The following is a 21,940-nucleotide window of genomic DNA, read 5'->3' as shown; positions in this document are numbered from 1 at the left end:
AAAATCAGCGCGAGCTGTTTATTTACGACCATCATTTACACCAAGACCGTATCGGATTTACATTTAAAAAAAAACGAAGGTATGTAACATTAATTGTTATTATTTGCATAACTGTTTTTATGTACGTACCTTTGTTTTTCCGAGTCTTAAACATAATTGCTTAGTTTTATTGTTCTTTGATTGCTCACGAGTTAAATTAGCATACATTGAAATGTTGGAGAATGTTGTATCGTGAACTGCAGAGCCTACAACGACCGGAGACACAGAGCGGCATTTAGTTTGTGTTCTGTTTGTTCATGTATCTTTGTTTGGTCTGCTTCCACCATCTGCAGACCTTCAAGTCTCACATACCCCGCGTGACCCCTAGGCGCGAATACCTCGTAGGAGGTTCGAACCCTGCCCGAAAAAAAAAAACTTAGTTGACTTTTCGGCTCATTTCAAAGCAGATATTTTTTTATTCATTTTTACTGGTGGTAGGACCTTTTGTGAGTCCGCAAGGGTAGGTACCACCACCCTGGCTATTTCAGCCGTGAAGCAGTAATGCGTTTCGCTTTGAAGGGTGGGGCAGCCGTTGTAACTATACTGAGATCTTAGATCTTATATCTGAAGGTGGGTGGCGCATTTACGTCATAGATGTCTATGGGCTCCAGTAACCACTTAACACTAGGTGGGCTGTGAGCTCGTCCACCCATCCAAGCAATAAAAAAACTCGATTTTTCATGTGGCGTCCAACATGTTAAGGCATCACGATTCCCGGAGTGCAGCTTCTAATGCGGCCCTTTGCAGAACCGGTAGCACAGTTGTCTTAGGACGAAGGGCGGTGTGCCGCGAGCATTGTCCAACCATCCTTTCTAACGACAATCATTGATTGCTCCACTTTATAAGTTACGGAACAAAACAGCTAATAGAGTCGTCTTTCGATATTATTTTTTTGCAGTATATCAGCGGGACAAAGTTATAATTCCGCAGACAAGCACCACGTTTTCTAAGGAAATATTTGATTACGAAGACTCCAACGATGTAGGAATATCAGCGTTTAATAAAAATCACACCCGTAAAAACAAAATTACGACAACTCTGCCTATGTGCATCGTGAAGCATTCACGTCTTGCAATTTCAAAGATTGGGGCCTAGTGCGATAAACACTTAACAACGGATAAGCCACTTGCACAAGCAAATAACGTAAAAATATTTAGCCTGGTTGGCTTCGTACAAACCCGTTCAATACAGTTAGTTTAGTGGCCACACAAAATTAATAAATCACACGCTTCGTGGCCATTCCAAAACTTTCAATTTCCATGACAATATGGTTGGCAGTCCTCCTTTGTAGCTTTGATTGGTTGGTTTCAGTTGACTTCCTGTATGGTCCAAAATCATCGGCGGGGCGATTAAATTTTTTTTTAAATTAAATTTACTAGCACTGCTAACTCTGCCAATGCCGGTCCGGATCAGAAAAGAGGGTTAAGTTGGAGTTCAACCTTTCCACCGTAAAACAGTCAACGCCGCTTGTCGGGCGGCGGTTAATTAGCCGGACCCAAATAAGGCTTCAGCGGCCTCGAAGAACTAAATCTCTTCCAAAAGCACTGCCGTGGAAGGACGCAGGATCCCAACATGTGTATTTTCACAAGAAAGCCTCATGAGGCTACGACCCTCATCATTGAAGATTATCGACACAAGGAGGAGACTAGCACTACTGTGGAGCTGGAATTAATACGAGTACTTCTCGAGTTTAGTGCAGTTTCACATCCTGATTACGGTGGGACCCGCCCCAAAGGAAAAAAAATTATAGCTTGTACTACTTACTACATATGCTAGTATTACTTACTTGGGTCATTTTTTTCCCTACCTAATCGTTGGTAGCCTAAGGCTATTACAACTTCACACGAACCGGAAGGTGAGCTCACCGGCTCAACCATAGACTAACACTAGCCCTAGCAAGAGCAGTGCCTCGCTAAATCTACCACTGGATCGGAATCGCGACCCACTGAAAAGATCCGGCGAGAAACTCAGTGGGTTGTGTCTATGGGATAGTTCACACGTCGAACTCTTCGGAGTCGACGAGGACGGTGACCGGTTCTTGAAGAGCCTAAAAGCACCGAAAGTGGATTCGGGGATGGTCATTACAGCTCAGTATTATGCGCGCAAATCGCGTTTTTACCTTGACTGTTTTCAATCGTGACGTTCTATCTCAGAAACTTTTTTTAAGTTTATCACTTGGACCATACAAGACAGTAGGTTCTCACGTTGTACTGTACGCGTATATTGGCGAATTTATACATACAGCGGTAGCCAGTTACGAAGCGAGTCTATCGTTTGTGAAACAGAAAGATGATTTTACATTTCAAAGCTATAATATAGGTTGCGATTAAACGCATTGGCTATTTAATTTCAATTCAAAATACGTGAATTATTATTATTTTGTCTCAGACAGGTAAAAAACAACTTCAATGCCATCACCCACGTTGAGATATGAGTTCTAAGATCTCAGTTTTACATTAAAAAGGCTGTCCCACTCCCAACCTCCCAGCCGGAACAAATTACTGCTTCATGGCAAAAAAAATCACCCAGAGACACTTAAGTTCGATGTTCATTGTAATTGTGGCTACCCACTCATCGCACTGTAAAGCGTAATGTTTATTTTTTAATAATAATAATAATAATATTCAAGCCTCTTAAAATGCAAACACGTATAAGAATTCTTAACATTAGTATAATAATATACATGGCTTTTTTTATTAGGTATACAATAACAAAATTCCCTGACTTTTATGCTAGGAAAACCTGTGTTACAAAAGTCAGTCAGTTATTAAGTACGTTATTCCTCCATCAATTATACCTGCTTCATGATTAGTCACACGGTCGCAGTCAAATCAACACTGGCACTTGGAGCATCGCATCAGCTGACCTGTTAAGTTTCTCACCGGATCTTCTCAGTGAGTCGGGATTCCTTGCTTAGCTAGTGCTAACAACGTCTCTCGGGCTGAGCTCCGTGAGTTTGTTAAGCAGTTAAGCTGCAACCAGAATAGCCCTTCGAAGCTACTGGTATTTAAGTAGCAAAAGAAAAATTATCTGTGACACGGTTCCTTCAAAAGTTATGTCAGTAGATTATCTATTGCGCCGAGGGTCGTAGGTTCGATTCTCACATCGAGCAAACATTCTATGATGAAAAGGACTGTTTGCTCTTTGTGAGATATCAAACCAATTCCTAAACGCATTCGACATCTGTCATTCTAAAATATAGCTGTCTCGCTCTTTACTTAACTTCTCTCTTGTCTCTAATAGTGTTCGGTCAAGTGCGTGTTCATGTTAAATAATGCTTATCAATTAATTAAGTGTTTTAATCCACATATGAAACTCTTTACCTGGGCGTCTATTTTCTATATATGTATTTAAACATATATCAGTATGTTTACCAGTCTCTGGTACGTATAAATCAGGGAATCTTAAATTGGGCCAGGATGACAATGCGTCATTTGTTTCTAGTTATTATTATTAAGCTATTGCATAGCTTTTATCGCGGGCTTTGAACGCGGCGACCGAATCAAGAAATTCCGTAACAAAATAAAACATAACACCCCCACTCCGCCTACTATGTAGCTCGCGTTCAACACATTCACGCTTTTGCGTTGCGCTTGTAGTGTTTGTGAATAAGCCCGCGGCGTGACGTCGCACTGCATGCGCATCATGAAAAGTCTGCCCATCTCAATCTCGCGCGGTTTAGTTTATGAGTGTGAAGGGGACAGTTAATGTTTTGCTTTTGTTAATGTTTATAAATATAGCGTGGTATTATTTTTTTTGTTTTAATTTTAAATTATTATTATCTAATTATAATTGCATAAGTTGATAAAAAATGCCATGCAATAGCTCTACCGCGGCAGTCCCCGAGTGCCACACGTGTTTTTTTTATTTTTACCTAGCATTTTGTGGGCACAATCCTTAATAAATTCGACTGATACAAATCCGAGCGTTTCATCGCGCTTTATAGCTTATAGCTATCACTATTATTTCTCATCTGATAAATTAGATGGCGTATTTGAAACTATCTAAAATCTATAGGAATGATGACATCGCCTTTCCGAGATAGACTCGAGCGAATTTATCTTTAGCGTACTGCTAATTTAGGACCTTTGTAGTATTTTCTTCGGTCTCCGCGGGTCGTGAACTTAATAAAAAATATCGTAAAGAAATTATAAAAAAAAGTCGATGGTATTTTTTCTTTATTTGTTTTTAATGCTTACGAGCTCACGGCCAAACTCGTGTTAAGTGGTTACCGGAGCCCATAGAGATCTACAACGTAAAAGCCGCAACCCGCCTTGAGACATGTGTTTCAATTGATTGGTACACCGCGTGTAATTCGTTTCTAAATGATTCTTTTTCATCTGATGCTTTTCTGGAAGAGATCGCTCTTAGCGATAAGACCGTCAATTGCACTTATTTTTTGTGTTTAATGTTTCGCTTTTTTTTGAGTAGGTACAATAAAGAATACTCTCCCTCTCTTTCTATAAAAATCATGGTCTCGAAATTGGCGTTCTTCGATTGCAAATTACTAAATAAACAACCAAAAATGACATAACATCATTCCGCGGACTAAAACGCGTCATATCCAGATTTTAAATTGCGCAACAGCTTTATCTGAAAGGCGGCTAAGTTTCCATTGTTGTACCATTTAAGCTCACGTCGCTGAACGAGCTTATCTCGGTCAGACCTAAGTTATAGGCTTGTTAGCGAATGTATAGCTTAATTAAAGCTTAAATCCGAAGTTTACGTTACGGAGTGGACAATTAATTTCTTGATTTGCGTTTGATTCCTTTAATATTATCCCTTCGTTATTTCTTGACAGCGAAGGCATCGTATCGAGGGTTGAAACGCTATTTGGTATAAGCGAGATTATTACAACTTTGCAGAAAAGCTATTTGAAACTAACAGTTTAAAAAAAACTAATAAAATACGCTTTTATAGAAAATCCAGCTAAATAATAGAAAATAAAATTGAATAGATTTGAATTAAAAATTGTGTAAGAAAAAATATTTTATTGTAAAAACGGGTGGGATGCATGGTCTCAGTAGTTATACATATTTTATGAACAGACTGATATGAGTAGAAGGGTTATTTTGATAATATCCTGAAAAGCACCCATTTTCTACTTTTTTGGGGGATTATCTATAAAAGCGTATTTTTTTAGTTTCTTTAAACTGTTATTTTTTTAAACTATTGTTAGAGAATTTGTCACTACCCGGCCCCTCTACTCAGTGACGTCAGGTGGTGGGGCGAGAGTCACGTCATCGCGCCAGGCTAGCCGGCCGGTTTAGATCGTCGGTCACTTGGCTGCGTGCGCTCGGATGCAACGGACGTGTAATCTAGTGCTAATTATTGTGGTGTCGTGATTTATTAATTCCTAGTTTTCGTAATTGTTTTTCGTTCTGATAAATCATCCTTAGGGTATCATTTTCTTATTTTAAAAAAACCCTCTTTCACTTCTGATTTCTAATATCAGAAGTGGGATCGGTACGCGCGCTTTTCTTTTTATCGTTCGCCATCGTTTATAATCGAAAATAGTTTTCGTGTGATTTTAAGTTGCAACTACCCGTTAAATTAATTATTTTCCTATGAGTGCTTGTTTTCGGGTGTGATCATCATGTCGGATCGCGAGTTTAGATCTATGAGTCGCCGTACTCCTCCCAGGCGACAAGATAATCGACGGAATTCACGTGAACGTCGTGGTGAATCGCGTAGTAATGATAATGGTTCGAGTAGACGCAGCCATTCGCGCCATGCGCGCAGTAGATCTCCTTACTTAGAAACTCGGCGCAGGCGCCGCGATAGTTCATTTGGCCGTCGTGATAGTGTGCGGTGCGATCCGTTAAATCAAATACTCGAGAGGTTAAATGCACTAGAGGGCCGGTTGCTGGTTACGACACCATTAACGTCGACTCCGTTACTGCATCCGAGCGCTGGAGGGCGCACTCTGATGTCGGCTTCGGGGGCCAACGAGGTGTCCGTGGCTGATGCGGAGACGCACGGAACGGGCCAAGCTTCCCAGGCGCTGCGTGATGAGAGCGTTGGCACGGCGGACAGGATTGTTGCTCATTCTGAACATCACAAAACGCAAGACAACAGATATCTACCCTGCAGCTTCTGGTGGGAACAGACGCCACCACATCTGTGGTGAGGACGCTAATTAGTGATGTCATGACTGAGGTGTCTCGGAGCCGTGAAGTTTCGAGAACTAGGTCGAGTCTACAGGAAATCTATATCCGGGAATCCGTGGACCTTACCGAATGGTGAGGATGGTGCCTCACGAGCATTGCCGCCAGCTCGGGCCCCTCGATGGTTCCTGCGGCAGTAGCACGCAAGCGACGTGCCGGTAGCTGCGTAATATCGGGTAATTTTTGGGAAAATTAGAACAATTTGGTGAGTCGAATTATTTTTATTTGGATCAGTCCCGTAACATTAAAGCAAGACTTCACAGAAGTTTGAATGATTTCGACACCGATAGAAGCAATGTGGCTAAGTTAGTAAAATTTGATGATAATGATGATGATGTTGGATGATGATGTAGTTGAATCTGATAGTAGAACCTACAACACTCATGATTACATAAAGAAAAGTTGCCTCTAAGTAATGCTACTGACGAGTTAAACGTAGAAGACTGTGATGAGTGAGGTGAGAGTACCTCCATCGAGTGGTATAGCGGATACCTTTGTCTCAAAGGAGACTATTGTTGTGTTGGTCTAGTAATGACCTGAGAGTCGCTGACTCTATATTGTGAAGTGATGTGTATTGGTTTTATCATTTGTAGTAATGATAATATGAGTGGCATAAATGACACTAGCTGCGCAGACAGCCAGGCCAAGAACGTTTTATACGATATGAGTTGTTATAGTTTCTGATTATTGTGTTTTGACCTTGTGTTGTCAATGATTGTTATGGTTCAATTTTTCGGTTTACTACGATCCGGTCAGTGTGGCCGAGCGGGATGCCTCTGTTCAATGATTTCAGTGGGGACTACGGGAAGACAACGCAGGCTGCGGCACTGCACATGGTGCCCTGGCGTGGCAAGAGGTCTCCAGAGGCAGTGGTGGTGCGTGCCGGCTGAGGCGCGCAGAGGCGTCTCGCTGATCCGCTGCCTGGTGGGTGTGCCTGCTGGTGGCGCCCCTACTGATCAGCACCCGGCGTTAGTCGCCCCCGACATTGTGGCAATGCCCCGACATTGTGGCTGTTGTTTTGCCCCGACATTGTGGCTGTTGTTTTGCCCCGACATTGTGGCTGTTGTTTTGCCCCGACATTGTGGCAATGCCCCGACATTGTGGCAGTGCCCCGACATTGTGGCAACGCTTCGTAGTTGATATTGCCCTCTAAAAACCCCGATAGTGGTTATTGGATGGTAATGCTAACGGTTATGTTTCAATGTTTGTTGGCATTTGGCAATTGACAATGACGCAAGTGATTGTTTACTCAGTCGGACTCATTCATTGGCGAAACAATTAACTTTAAGCGTTTTTCTATACCGTATGTGCCTAACGTATACGGATATTGGTGGCCGCCTATTCTGATATGATCACTTGAAGTGCACACTTGTGGTCTGGTTGGAGTGGGTGACTACTAATAATAGCAAGAACAAACATTGAGCAGCTTACTAAGAGTTTTCTGTTTTAGATGATGATGAATACGATGGGCACTTATCCAATGAGAATGAGTCCCATGGTGATCGTGTTGAAGAGGAGCAGGAAGACCAGGTTGGGGTGGTCGAGGGAGACCAGCCTGAGGGGAACCAAGCTGACGAGGCCGTTCAGCTGTCAGGAGAGGCCGTGTTAGAGAATTTGTCACTACCCGGCCCCTCTACTCAGTGACGTCAGGTGGTGGGGCGAGAGTCACGTCATCGCGCCAGGCTAGCCGGCCGGTTTAGATCGTCGGTCACTTGGCTGCGGGCGCTCGAATGCAACGGACGTGTAATCTAGTGCTAATTATTGTGGTGTCGTGATTTATTAATTCCTAGTTGTCGTAATTGTTTTTCGTTCTGATAAATCATCCTTAGAGTATCATTTTCTTATTTTTAAAAAACCCTCTTTCACTTCTGATTTCTAATACTATTATTTATTTTTCATTTTATATTTGAATTTCAATTATTTTTAAATTTTGAATTGTCATCGGTCCTTAATACGTATACCAAATTTCGAGTTAATCCGACGTTTTGAAGGGGGTCAAAATCATGTTCAAAGATTCCGTTACATACAAACATACATACGTCTGAACCTAATAAAAGCGTATTAAAATACAAAATTTGAAATAAATATCATATCAAAGCTGAAGCTGAAGAAGATTTTTTTTACCACATTTTTTCCAAATTTTAAACTTTAAATGGCTTTCCCGTAAAGTTGCAAAAATGTCGCTTAAAGTAAATAGTTTTTCGCCCCTTGATATTTACTACCAAATACATTAATTTATTATATATTAAAAATAAACTCATTGAGTAAGGTTGCTAAAGTCTCGTCTAAAATTACTGCCTTGAATACATTCAAGCATTTTAAAATAAATAAAAATTGAAACGAACTAATTATCTTTCAGATCCGATTCCATTTGTATTTATTTGTAAGTATCGCGAGCTGTAAGTATACAGGCACCGCTTATTAACAAAACTTCAAATACACTAGATTATAGAGAAAATTTAATCTAAAACGCTTCCTCTTATGACTCGTGCCAAGTACCATTCGTAACTTAGTCTCGTTAAGCCGAACGCACAAATCAAAGTGAAAATTTATTGTAATTAGAAATAATACGCGTATGAAACATTACTAGACAGATGCCTTTACGTAATTACCTGAGTACTTACACGCTTTGGTGTCTGTTGCAAAGTTAATTACTTTGAAGGGAGCTTGTATTAATTCGGTTTCGGTTTTGTGGTGATGGAAATAAAAATTAAGTTTCTCTATGCTGTGTAGAGGCCTGTGTTTGGGAATGGACAGTGGACGGGCTGGGATGATGATGTCTGTTAAATATAACGTCGAGAGGCTAGGTCCGTATTGCTTAGTCTTCTTTCAGTGGGCGTCGTTCGGTAATGTCGGAGAAACGAAATTAGTTCACTCAGTCACATTATAATGTCTAAGGATTCCACATGACACGCTATACAACTTTCAGTCTAATATCGACCGCACCAGCCGACTGCCACACGATAAGTGTTGGTCGTGTGCTTCACTCGACCAGTGAATAGTTGACCCATCGAACACCGACAGACGGTGCTTTAGTCCCGTATCACGTATTGGCTGCGTATCATTTGTTGATTCCGACAAATATATAACGGTTAATACTTGGTATCACCGCGCGAGACCTGGCGGAAGGTCGCCAGTGCGGTTTTCTTTTTCTTTATTTCCTATTACCCTCTGCTGGGATGTAGGGCTCGAATCAAATCCTTCTATTCACATTGGTCTTGGGCAGTCTGTTCTAGATCCTCCCACGTCATGCCCAAGACGCCTAGCTCTTGCACCACGACGCCAAGTTGTCTCGGGACGACCTCTCTTCCTTTCGCCAGACACTTTCCAGGTCAGTGCGGTGGGCCGACCAAATGAAAAGTATAGGGGAAGGAGATATGTAGGGCATCGTGAGACGCGTTAAGGAGGCTCTCCAAAAATAGATGAATATTGGCGGGCCTAGAATTGGCGAGCGACTGAAGAGCTATCCCTCTGGGAGCCGTGCTTTTTGGTCGCTCGCCAAAGCTGCAGAAGGTAACTTTTGCAGGTCTAGTCTCCCACCACTACGCAAGTCCGATGACAGTCTGGCCCATAGTGCGAAAGAGAAGGCTGACCTTCTGGTCAAACTCTTCGCCTCGAACTCGACTGTGGATGACGGGGGTGCCACACCACCGAACATCCTCCGGTGTGATAGTTTCCTGCCGGAGATCTGCTTTACACAGTGTGCAGTCAGGCGGGAACTCCGACTCCTGGACGTCCATAAGTCGAGTGGGCCAGACGGCATCCCTGCAGTGGTTCTAAAAACGTGTGCCCCTGAGCTGACGCCTGCGCTAACGCGTTTGTATCGCCTCTCTTATTGCGCTAACAGGGTTCCGTCTTCATGGAAGACCGCCCACGTCCACCCTATCCCCAAGAAGGGTGACCGGTCGGACCCATCGAGCTATAGGCCTATCGCGATAACTTTCTTGCTTTCCAAGGTGATGGAGCGAATAATTAATATACAACTCCTGAAGTATCTGGAGGATCGCCAGCTGATCAGTGACCGCTGGAAGAGCTGGCGATCTTCTTGTATACCTTACTCACAGGTGGGCTGAAGCCTTGGAGAGCAAGGGCGAGGCTCTTGCTGTGAGCCTTGATATCGCGAAGGCCTTCGACAGGGTCTGGCATAGGGCACTTCTGTCGAAGTTACCATCTTACGGAATCCCCGAGGGTCTCTGCAAGTGGATCGCTAGCTTTTTGGATGGGCGGAACATCACGGTCGTTGTAGACGGTGATTGTTCTGATACCATGACCATTAACGCTGGCGTTCCACAAGGTTCGGTGCTCTCCCCCACGCTTTTCATCCTATATATCAATGACATGCTGTCTATTGATGGCATGCATTGCTATGCGGATGACAGCACGGGGGATGCGCGATATATCGGCCATCAGAGTCTCTCTCGTAGCGTGGTGCAAGAGAGACGATCAAAACTTGTGTCTGAAGTGGAGAACTCTCTGGGGCGAGTCTCCAAATGGGGTGAATTGAACTTGGTTCAATTCAACCCGTTAAAGACACAAGTTTGCGCGTTCACTGCGAAGAAGGACCCCTTTGTCATGGCGCCGCAATTCCAAGGAGTATCCCTGCAACCTTCCGAGAGTATTGGGATACTTGGGGTCGACATTTCGAGCGATGTCCAGTTTCGGAGTCATTTGGAAGGCAAAGCCAAGTTGGCGTCCAAAATGCTGGGAGTCCTCAACAGAGCGAAGCGGTACTTCACGCCTGGACAAAGGCTTTTGATTTATAAAGCACAAGTCCGGCCTCGCGTGGAGTACTGCTCCCATCTCTGGGCCGGGGCTCCCAAATACCAGCTTCTTCCATTTGACTCCATACAGAGGAGGGCCGTTCGGATTGTCGATAATCCCATTCTCACGGATCGTTTGGAGCCTCTGGGTCTGCGGAGGGACTTCGGTTCCCTCTGTATTTTGTACCGTTTGTTCCATGGGGAGTGCTCTGAGGAATTGTTCGAGATGATACCGGCATCACGTTTTTACCATCGCACCGCCCGCCACCGAAGTAGAGTTCACCCATACTACCTGGAGCAACTGCGGTCATCCACAATGCGTTTCCAGAGGTCTTTTTTGCCACGTACCATCCGGCTATGGAATGAGCTCCCCTCCACGGTGTTTCCCGAGCGCTATGACATGTCCTTCTTCAAACGAGGCTTGTGGAGAGTATTAAACGGTAGGCAGCGGCTTGGCTCTGCCCCTGGCATTGCTGAAGTCCATGGGCGACGGTAACCACTCACCATCAGGTGGGCCGTATGCTCGTCTGCCTACAAGGGCAATAAAAAAAAAAGAAAAAAAAAAAAAAAAAAAGATGAATGATCTATCAACAGTGAAACGATTGAGATGAAGAATAGTTGATGTGTGTGTGTGTGTGCCCTACGATTTCTGAAACGCCTCGACAGATTTCGCGGAAGATTTCCTGAGAAGTTGTATTGTGATCAGATCGAAATCAGATCTAAGGAGGTCCAGGAAATCGTAAAATTAAAAAAAAAAATTACTTTACAAATTAATTTTAATGTTAAATAAAAAAAATACCCTCCGTATTATCACACATATTAGCGAGATTGGAACGTTTAACGATCAGTTGTTTTTTTTTCTTTTAATTTTTATTACAAACCATATACTTTAAATCGCGTAATTAACTAAAAGGTCAGTTACGGTACTTGAAATACGAAACAACGAACAAATGATGTTTCTATAGTATGTTAATCTTAATTTTCCGTGCGCACAGATTTCCTTGTTATTTCTGCATTTTTCCTATCAGCCAGTAGTCCCAAGGGGTTATGCTGGCTTCACCGTGACAGTTGGGAGAGCTCATGGGGTTTCCCTGAGAGGGGGGGGGGGGGCTAAGAGCTTTTGCTAAAATCTATCCTAGCAAGAGCAGTGCTTCGCTGAATCTACTACAGGATCTAAATCACGACTAACAGACAATATTCAGTGCAAGTCGACGTCGCCCAAAACACGTCATTTCAGATCCTCCGGATCCACTAACAGTGCTTTTAGGTACCTCAAACACCGGGCATCGTTCTCGTCGAACCCGTCACTTAGGATGAAGGGCTCGGAGAGTAAATTAACCTACAGACACAGCGGACTGACTGAGTTTCTCGCCGGATCTTCTCAGTAGGTCGCGTTTCCAATTCGGTGGTAGATTCTACGAAGCGCGGCTCTTGCTAGGGTTCGTGTTAGCAATATCGGCAAGTTTGAACCCCGTGAGCTCACCTACTAGTTCGGTGAATCTAGAATAACTCCTCGAGGTTAATAGAATAGGTAGGAAGAAAAAAAAACAGCGCAAAACTCGAACTACCCTAAATTTTATCATTCGCAATCAAACGTCCGACGTAGTAGACACTTCTATCTATTCTACTAAAATAACCTCAATCCTCAGCAACGAACTAACGATTGAGGATACAGAATATATCGACAGATATTGATAGCGGATCGCGGGCGCAAGTTTTGTTTAGGGACCTACCCACCAAACGACTCCCTTTACCCTCTCTCGCCCGACTTACCCTACTACCCCGTGAGTCAGCACCAGCCTGCCAGGTCGGGACGAAATTAGTCCAGGATCGGATCCAACGCGAACCTTTCAAACTGTAGTTGTTACAAACACGCGTTTACGGTGTTGTTATAACGCGGCTTTTCATCTGCCGCGCCCCTCGCTAACCTCAGATGCATACAACTAGTGATTGAATGAAAAAAATCGATAAGCGATATTCAAAAATAGTTCGTAAATTGACTGAAATTTTAACGAACTCTAGCTAAATAATCGAATAAATGAAAAGTCATTACGGAAATATTAATTAAAACTTATTTAAGCTATTATGTTGTTTTTTTTTTTTTTTGCTTAGATGGGTGGACGAGCTCACAGCCCACCTGGTGTTAAGTGGTTACTGGAGCCCATAGACATCCACAACGTAAATGCGCCACCTATCTTGAGATACAAGTTCTAAGGTCTCAAGTATAGTTACAACGGCTGCCCCACCTTTCAAACCGTAACGCATTACTGCTTCACGGCAGAAATAGGCAGGGTGGTGGTACCCACCCGCGCGGTCTCACAAGAGGTCCTACCACCAGTAAAAACTAGAGACTTCACTATGACAATTCACTTCTTCGCTTTCTTTAAGTGATCCGCTCGTAGCTTCGCTTCGGATAGTAGTCCTCCATATGTCGTCTATTTCCAGAACTTTTCTGATATAACTAGAACCTTCAAGAAATTTTCTAAACTCGTTTTGGCTATGTCGGGAACATTTTCGGGGTCATTCGAACACTTTTGGTACAACTGGGAGATTGAAGAAAACTCCTGGAACATTCAAGCGACGTTCCACCTGTTACGATATCCGCTTTGTTATTCGAATAATATAAAATCCGTTACTGGTAGTAATGAACTATCCCGACATTGCCCGACAAACAAACAACAGAATCACAATTCGCGATAAGTCAATTATCGATAAACTAACTCTGCACATCACTAGCGGTCGTGAGAGTCGCATCGCTTTGGCCTACATATTATTAAACGATGTTAGCAAATGGTACGGATATGTCGCAACTCAAGACTGTTCCCTGCTACTACAAGAAATAATTTATTTACTTGGAAGGCAGATGAGCTCACGGTCGGAGCTTGCGAGGCCCTAGAGGCAAACGCGAATGCAACTTTCCACCTGGTTCTTCATAAAAACGACGATATTATGATAAAATACAATTCCTTTGCGACCTCTGCACTAATTGCGGCCTCAGAAGACTAACATAACATTCGTGACAGATCAATTTATAAGTAAAACCTTTTTGTTTTGGTTAGTTGGGTAGACGAGCTCATGGCCAAACTGGTGTTAAATGATTACTGGAGCCCATAGACATCTACAACGTAAAAGCCGCCACCCACCTTGAGATATCAGTTCTAAGGTCTCAAGTATAGATACAACGGCTGCCCCACTCTTTAAACCGAAACGCATTAGAAACGGCTTCACGGCAGAAATAGGCAAGGTGGTGATACCTACCCGCGCGGACTCACAACACGTCCTACCACCAGTCATTACGCAGATTATTATTTTGCGGGTTCGATTTTTATTACACGATATTTATTAATGATTGATAATTGATGATTGTAAAACGCATTACTGCTTCACGGCAGAAAAAGGCATGGTGCGTAGATACCTGTGCGGACCCAGGTGGTAGGATGTCCACAAGACATCCACCACCAATCCTGAAAATAGACAGGATCAGCGGCCCTATTACGAACCATTGAAAATCAGCCAAGGTGGTGAAATGAGCGCAACACCAACCCTCCATTGCCTTTCAGAGTTCTGTCTCGGACTCTTGGAGGGAAAACGGATGATGGGGTCGCCTGCAGCTCTAACATTAGGAGCAAGATTAGAGACCCCGGTAACCGTCGTGAAAACTAGCCCATAACATCAGCTAAGTTTCTTGCGAGACAATCTCAGGGGGTCGATCTGTCCTTGAGCTCTTAGGCTTTTGGAGGCACTCAAGCAACGGTTAGTAAACCCTACTCTTCCTGGCTGGGCCCGTTCTGGCTTTTGGGCTAGCAGATACTACCATCCTAAAAAAAACCGGACAGTCGGTCTACCGGGCAATTTCACCCCGCCCGGTGTAAGATCATCCCTTTGTCGCATCCTCAAAACAGTCTTAAATTTTCGCAGCTCATCATCAAGATTAAGGGTAGTGATACTCATCTATGTTTCCACCAGTAAGGTCGGGGGAGCAGGAAGAATATCTAAAGAAGATTGTAACGCAGAAATGCATTTCGTAGGCCAAGTGCATATCGTCAGATTCATTGCGTATTTTAGATAACATTAAATCGTAATGTTCCAATACATACATTATTATGCACAGCAAATAAATCAGCAGAACACAAAACACAGAAACCTCGAACCGAAACTGTGTATCGTGTGCTTTAGCCTAGACAGTTACAACTATTAGGGCAGTGTAGAATAATATCAATGTGCAGATGCGTTATTTTCAATAATGCCTATTTTTGTCTCTGAGAGACGAGATGATTGCTTGATGCCATAGTTCTAAGATCCATCAATAAAATAGCCACTAAAAGTAGCAATTAGAGTATCGTCGACTCATTAAGCCAGTTGAAATATGCATTGATCCTTATTCTAACTTGCCCGAAATCAATTATTAACTGAAGCAGTTTTCACACAAATCACTAAAAAGCCTTCGGTTCTGTTGCTCTGTGATCAAAACCTTCTATTTCCCTTTCACTGGCACGTCTTTAGTTTAAATTGAACAGATACGCATTAATTTGACCAAGGAAACAGTTATACAATCTAACATCGATAAATAAAGTGAGATTGCATAAAAAATTATCATGTTTAATAATTATTTGGTCGTGTTAAGTAAGTACATTTTTCATCCTTTAACATGACATGTATTCAAATTTAAATCATGTTCTAGTTTTTACACACTTTCAATTGTTTTTTTAAATCATGAAACTTAACAAGGACCTTTTTTGATTACTTAGTTGGGTGAACGAGCTTACAGCCCACCTGGTGTTAAGTGGTTACCGGAGACCTTAGACATTCTAAGATCTCAGTATAGTTACAACGGCTGCCCCGCCCTTAAACCGAAACGCATTACTGCTTCACGACAGAAATAGGCAGGGCGGTGGTACCTATCCGAGCGGACTCAGAAGAGGTCCTACCACCAGTAATTACGCAAATTATAATTTTGCGGGTTTGATTTTTATTACACGACGTTATTCCTTCACCGTGGAAGTCAATCGTGAACATTTGTCGAATACGTATTTCATTAGAAAAATTGGTACCCGCCTGGGATTCGAACACCGGTGCATCGCTCAACACGAACACACGTCTTATCCTTTAGGCCACAACGACTTCAAAGTACAACGGCTACCCCACCCTTCAAACCGACCTGGCATGACTACAAGAGTGACATAATGTTTCTTTCGTCACCATCGCCATCAGCTCACCCATCTACTGCTGGACATAGGCCTCTCCTAATTTACACCACCGAGCCCGGTGTTCAGTTCTCCTTGTCCATATCTTGCCGCCCACCATTCGGAAGTTATCGCTTTACCAACCCGGAAGCATTCTACATTACGTTCGCCTATACCGCCGTCTTCACTAAAAAGCCCGTTTGCTGTAGCGACCATTAATATTAACCCTTAAATGATTCTCAAGCTCAAAAGTTCACGAAGCAGATGACGCTAGCAAAAACCTCAGAATACAACTGAATTCTGAGGCAAAAGCTATGATCAACATGTTTCTCTATCAACGATATTACGGGAAGTTTCAAAGCACATGAGCGAGATGGCAAAACGATTTTGCCGTGATTCTAAACGAGAATCGAAGGGTTTGCTAGCATATAATTTGATTGCCACTGCTGCTCGAAAGAAAACAAAAACAGATTTCCTTTTAAATGAGAAAGGCTCCGTTTTTTATTTCTGCAGGTCTATTCGGTCGTTTAGAAGATATAAACATGAGCGGCAGTATATCGACCGAAAGACCCTTCTTCCTACTTTATAAATTCATTCGCGATCGCATTTGTGACGTAGCCACCACCAGTTCCGTTTGATACATCCGTGTGATCATGGCCTTGCCACAGCCTCCCGTTACTAAATCGATGTTTGCTTTATAAAAACCGGTTTTCAATCATCACTCGAATCTTCATATTACATACAGCGCTGTACATGTAGATTTTCAGTTTAGAGGATCCTCCGGTGCTTATATGTCGTTATCGGGCATAAAGTGTACTAATTAGATGGGTGCGCAGTCATGTGTAATTCCCGAGCCTGCGGACTGAATGGTAAACAGTCGACGTCGCCCAAAACACGTCATTTCGGATTCTCCCGATCCACTAACGGTGCTTCTAGGTACCTCAAGCACCGGTCATCGTTCTCGTCAAACCTGTCGCTTGCGACGAAGGGCTCGGCGAGTAAATTAACCCACAGACACAGCCCACTGAGTTTCTCGCGGGATTTTCACAGTGGATCGCGCTTCCGATCCGGTGGTAGATTGTGCGAAGCCCTGCTCTTGCTAGGGTTAGTGTTAGTAACGTCATCAGGTTTGAGCTCCGCGAGCTCGTCTACTTGTTAGGGTTACGCTGAAATGGCCTCTCAAGGCCATCACATTAGGTAGAAAAAAAAAGCTCATGAGTTAAATGGTCACTACAATACATAGATATAATTGACGGGAATGCCCCTACTACACACCTCTAGACATCTGTCCCAACACTTCCAACCTTCAAACCGATTTAGACTTCACTTAACCGTAGCAGCAATAAAGAATCCCGATTTTTGAACACGAAATATTTTTGTTTCCCAAGCAATGGATACGTCGTAGGCCATTGATTTGGCCAACTGATTTTTGTACGTGTTACATTGATAGCATAAATATTATTAAATTTAAATATTCGATTGTGATCCTGTCGAGAATCACTAACATAACGAATAATCTTTGTTTTTGGACTAGGACTCCTAGGCGTATTAGAAAGGTGTAGTTTTACTTGTGGTAGAGCGTAGTACCACCGTCCTCCATTTTAGGCTATGAAACAGTCGTACTTTCCGGGTTGAATGGTTGAAAAGAAATCCACATTGTTTAGTCAATGAATCTTCCTTAATGACTAAAAATCTAGAGCAAAACCAAAAGGAAATGGAAAGAAGGAAAGAGCTAAAACAGCTTACCGAAGTTTCGATGTCGTCTCCTCGGCGTCGGGGGCTGTCTCTTGAGGGACAGGTCCACTGGCTCCACTTGAACTGGGGGACAGCTTGCCTAAAACCAATGTTTGGAATACATAGTATGACCTGGGTCTCCATAGCGGCTCCATAGATTAGTCGTGACGGTGAATAGAGGATATTGAGGAATTTGGTAGGCAGCGGCTTCGCTCAGACGGTAACCACTCACCATCAGGTGGGCCGTATGGTCGTCTGCCTACAAGAGCAATAAAAAAAAAACAATAATATAACAACATGCCCAATAGGGAATTATTTTTATTTCGTATATATTTCGTATAAATAGCAGTGGTAACCACAATACAACCAACCACCAAAGCACAACAAAGTTTAGTTGCATTCTATTTTAAAACCCGGATCCATTTTAGACCATCAACATATTATATCCGATAAACTTACATGTCCTCGGCATAAGATTACTTTTTTTATTTTATTTATTAATTTTATACAGGGAGCTGTCTTAAGACATTCAACCGTAGTTTTGAGAAAAACAATTTCTTAGGCAGTGCATGCATGTCCATTGACATGTCCATATAAATTAATTTACAGTAGATCTAGTAGAACTTAGATTAGATAAATACGAAACTAAAGATGGCTAACTCGTTCTTTGACTATACGCAATTATAAGTTATTAGGCAGGATAAATACAGAAAACTAGACATGTCTAGACATAGGTCGTTGATGATTATGCACTTTTCTTCGTATTTAGTTATTGGAAGGAAATCTTAGGGTTTGATACAACAGGATGGCCGTGGAAAGAGTCTTTGGACTACATTGATGAACGACACCACGATCCAAGTGACGCTCGGGTGTGCACTAGGCCCCCTAACTTTTAACGGAAGAGGATTTTAAATCGCCTCGCTTCAAGCACTCGGAATGCATCATCACTAAGAAGACACGGTAAGAGAAGAGGAATAGGGATGCCTGTTAAAATCTACAAAAACTCGTTTGCTGAAAAATATGTCATGATGCTAAAATAGCGTTACGCTTTTGGACGAATGTGGCAGCTGGTTGTATTATAAAACTGAGACTTAGAACTCACGTCTCAAGATTGGTAACGACATGTACATTATTAATGTCTTAGGGCTCAGGTGATTTCTTAATACTGAGCGGGCCGTGACTACGTCCACCGAATAGGACATGTTGTATGCCGTTGTTATCACAATTCTGTCCAAATCTGGCACAAAGATAAAAGACCTAACCCATTAGCTTCTTGCCAAATGCTTTCAACGCCGAAATTACAAACCAAATCGGTGTTAATTCACAAAGACTTAAGCGCCCCCTATATCAAAGTATTACAATTCTGTCCAAATCTGGGCAAAAGATAAAGGCCTAACCCATTAGTTTCCTGCCCAGTGCCTTCAACTACGAAACTCCAATCCGAATCGGTGTTAATACATGACTTAAGCGCCCCTCAAGGTCTAAATAAAAAACTTATAACTCGATTCTTAAATACAGCCCGTTCATACTTTAAAAGTACTTAACGCCAAGCCGAGGGACCTTCACTTGACCCCATTAGCGGCTCATCAGATGAGCGCGATATATAATTAACAGCATTGCAACAAGCCACACCCTGTTTCCGTGCGAACGCTAAGAGCATTGAACATTGAAGTATTTGCAACGATGTCTTAAGTTTTCAAGGGTCGATTTTTATAAGCCTCTCATATTCTGCATCTTGAAAAGGTCCTTCAATATCGAAAGCGTTCTAGAAATGGCGGTTAACGTTGACACGGTGGTCGATAACGAGTGAACGATTGGGAGGGTTCCAGTTGCGCTGGGCCCTTTGCGTGCATTTGAAGTGGTTCGTTCAAGCAAAACCACCTGTATATTTTGAAGATTAGGTCGATTTTACCTTGGCTATTTAGCATGAATAATAGGGCAAGATTGATAACAATAGTTTTGTTTTCAATATTGTTCATTTAAGAGTGTGCCGTGTAGGTGTAAATGCTCACTGACGTTCTTCTCAGTGGGTCGCGATTCAGATCCGGCGGTAGATTCTGCGAAGCACTGCTCTTGTTAGGGTTAGTATTAGCAAATTCTCTCAGGTTGAACCCGTGACCTCACCTATCCGTCCAGGCTTAGCCGGAATAGCCACTTTAGGCTACCAGCGAATAGGTAGCGGAAAAAAGCTGATTGATAAATATTTTTTTGATTCGTTGAACAATCACTTGACGCACCCCTTTGTGGGTTAGAGAAAGAGGGAGGAAATCGAAACACGACTAAACTTTTGAGGCGAAATAGTTAATTAAAAAAAACAGTATTCCTCCGGTGACGTAATATAAGATCCGATATTCAAATTTCGAATTCTCAAACGCTCTAATTTGATGTACGTTCGAATACAGAACACGATTCCCGCGCAAAGATGGCGTATCGCGCCTAATTGATCCATTGATTTGTCGTTTATCTGATTTAGTGTGGCGAATATCAATGGCGAGTATATTACCTTAAACAGGGCCACGAAAGTGTGGTGCAAGCGTTCACGAATTGGTATAACATAACACGGAAATAGAAGGCATTTAAACGCTCTCTCCGGACAATTGGTACCACCACCACACTGCCTGAATTGGGCCTGATTTATAATACTTATTAAAAGTCTCTTGTATTCCTAAATAAATCATACAGGTTGCGATTTTGACGTCCAATATATACTGTTACCAAGTAGCTTAGAGAAGAAAGTCAGTTTTTAGCGGGTTTTTTTGGGGTTCTTTTGAGTTATTTCGAAAAACCCGGCTGAAGTCTTAGTAAATTCCGACTATTTCTATTTTATCCGAATAGATTCAAGTCTCAAATAAAACAAATAAAATAAATAAAATAAAAAATAAAAAAATAACTATATATATATATATATTCTCAAATAACTTCAACACATTCCGCCCCATATACTCGTAATAGGTATATACCTACACAACAAACTAAAGGTTTTTATAAATTCGACACTGGCAACAATGGCATCACACGAAGCCGATTGCCATACTAAAAACTTAATACGAAGGGACCTATAGTATACGATTCTTATGCGGTGGTAAATTCAGCGAAGTACTACTCCTTCTTTTTCAACAACTCAAGAGCAGCTGCTTCGCGAATGAATCCTAAGCGCTGCTCTTGCTAGGGCAAACCTTAAAAAAATCTCTCAGACTGAGCCCCGTGAGCTCGCCTATACACGGTGAAGCTAGCATAACGTCTTGAGTATACTGGCAGTAGATAGACAAAGAAAAAAAAATTAGAAAAAATGTAAGCTAAAACAAACTAGGACACGTTGTATCGCATCGAACCCACCCGATGGGATAACTTACACAAGTATAACTAAGTAATTTTATTTAATAAACATTACGAAATATCAAAGTCTCACCTCGGTCGCAGGCGGCACGGTGGCTTGACGCCCCACGCCCCCTCTGTCACCCTGAAACAAAAAGAAACATCGATTTCTAAGCGTTTTTAGTCGACCTCCAAACAGGTGGTCCTTTTACTGGAGGTAGGACGCCTTTTGAGTCCGCATGGGAGATGCCACCCTATTTTTTTTACTGCTTAGATGAGTGGACGGACGAGCTCACGACCCACCTGGTGTTAAGTGGTTACTGGAGCCCATAGACAACTACAACGTAAATGCGCTGCCCACCTTGAGATATAAGTTCTAAGGTATTAAGTATAGTTACAACGGCCTATTTCTTCCATTTAGCAGTAATGCACTTTGCTTTAGTTTGAATGGTGGGGCAGCCACTGTAAAAACTAAGACCTTAGAACTTACGTTTTAAGGCGGGTGATGGCATTTACATTGTTAATGTCTATAGGCTCCGGTAACGGCAAATTATAATTTTGCGTTTTTCATTTTTACTACCCGATGTTATTCCTTCACCGTGGAAGTCGATCGCGAACATTTGTTAAGCACGTATTTCATTAGCAAAATTGGTATCCCGGCTGCGGGATTTTAACACCGTTGCATTGCTAGATACGAATGCACCAGACGACTTATCCTTTAGGCCACGAAGACTTCAAAATC

The 21,940-nt window shown here is 42.4% G+C and overlaps 1 protein-coding gene across 3 annotated transcripts in view; it reads right to left on the bottom strand.

Moving 5' to 3' along the window:
• LOC114249788 (uncharacterized) overlaps positions 1 to 21,940 on the bottom strand; it is a 40,723-nt gene that overhangs the window by 6,662 nt on the left and 12,121 nt on the right. For all 3 annotated transcript variants that reach the window (XM_089737776.1, XM_028183490.2, XM_089737777.1), the window contains 2 exons: positions 21,293 to 21,343; positions 17,896 to 17,983 (listed from right to left, as the gene is read on the bottom strand). In XM_089737776.1, coding sequence (XP_089593902.1) covers positions 17,896 to 17,983; positions 21,293 to 21,343 — 139 coding nt within the window. The remainder of the gene's footprint in view (positions 1 to 17,895; positions 17,984 to 21,292; positions 21,344 to 21,940) is intronic.

This window comes from Bombyx mandarina, chromosome 23 (assembly GCF_030267445.1).
Source record: "Bombyx mandarina strain Sakado chromosome 23, ASM3026744v2".
NCBI classification, from domain to species: Eukaryota; Metazoa; Arthropoda; class Insecta; order Lepidoptera; family Bombycidae; genus Bombyx; species Bombyx mandarina.
Note: the sequence above shows the minus strand (reverse complement) of the source record. Positions and strands in the feature narration are given on the sequence as shown.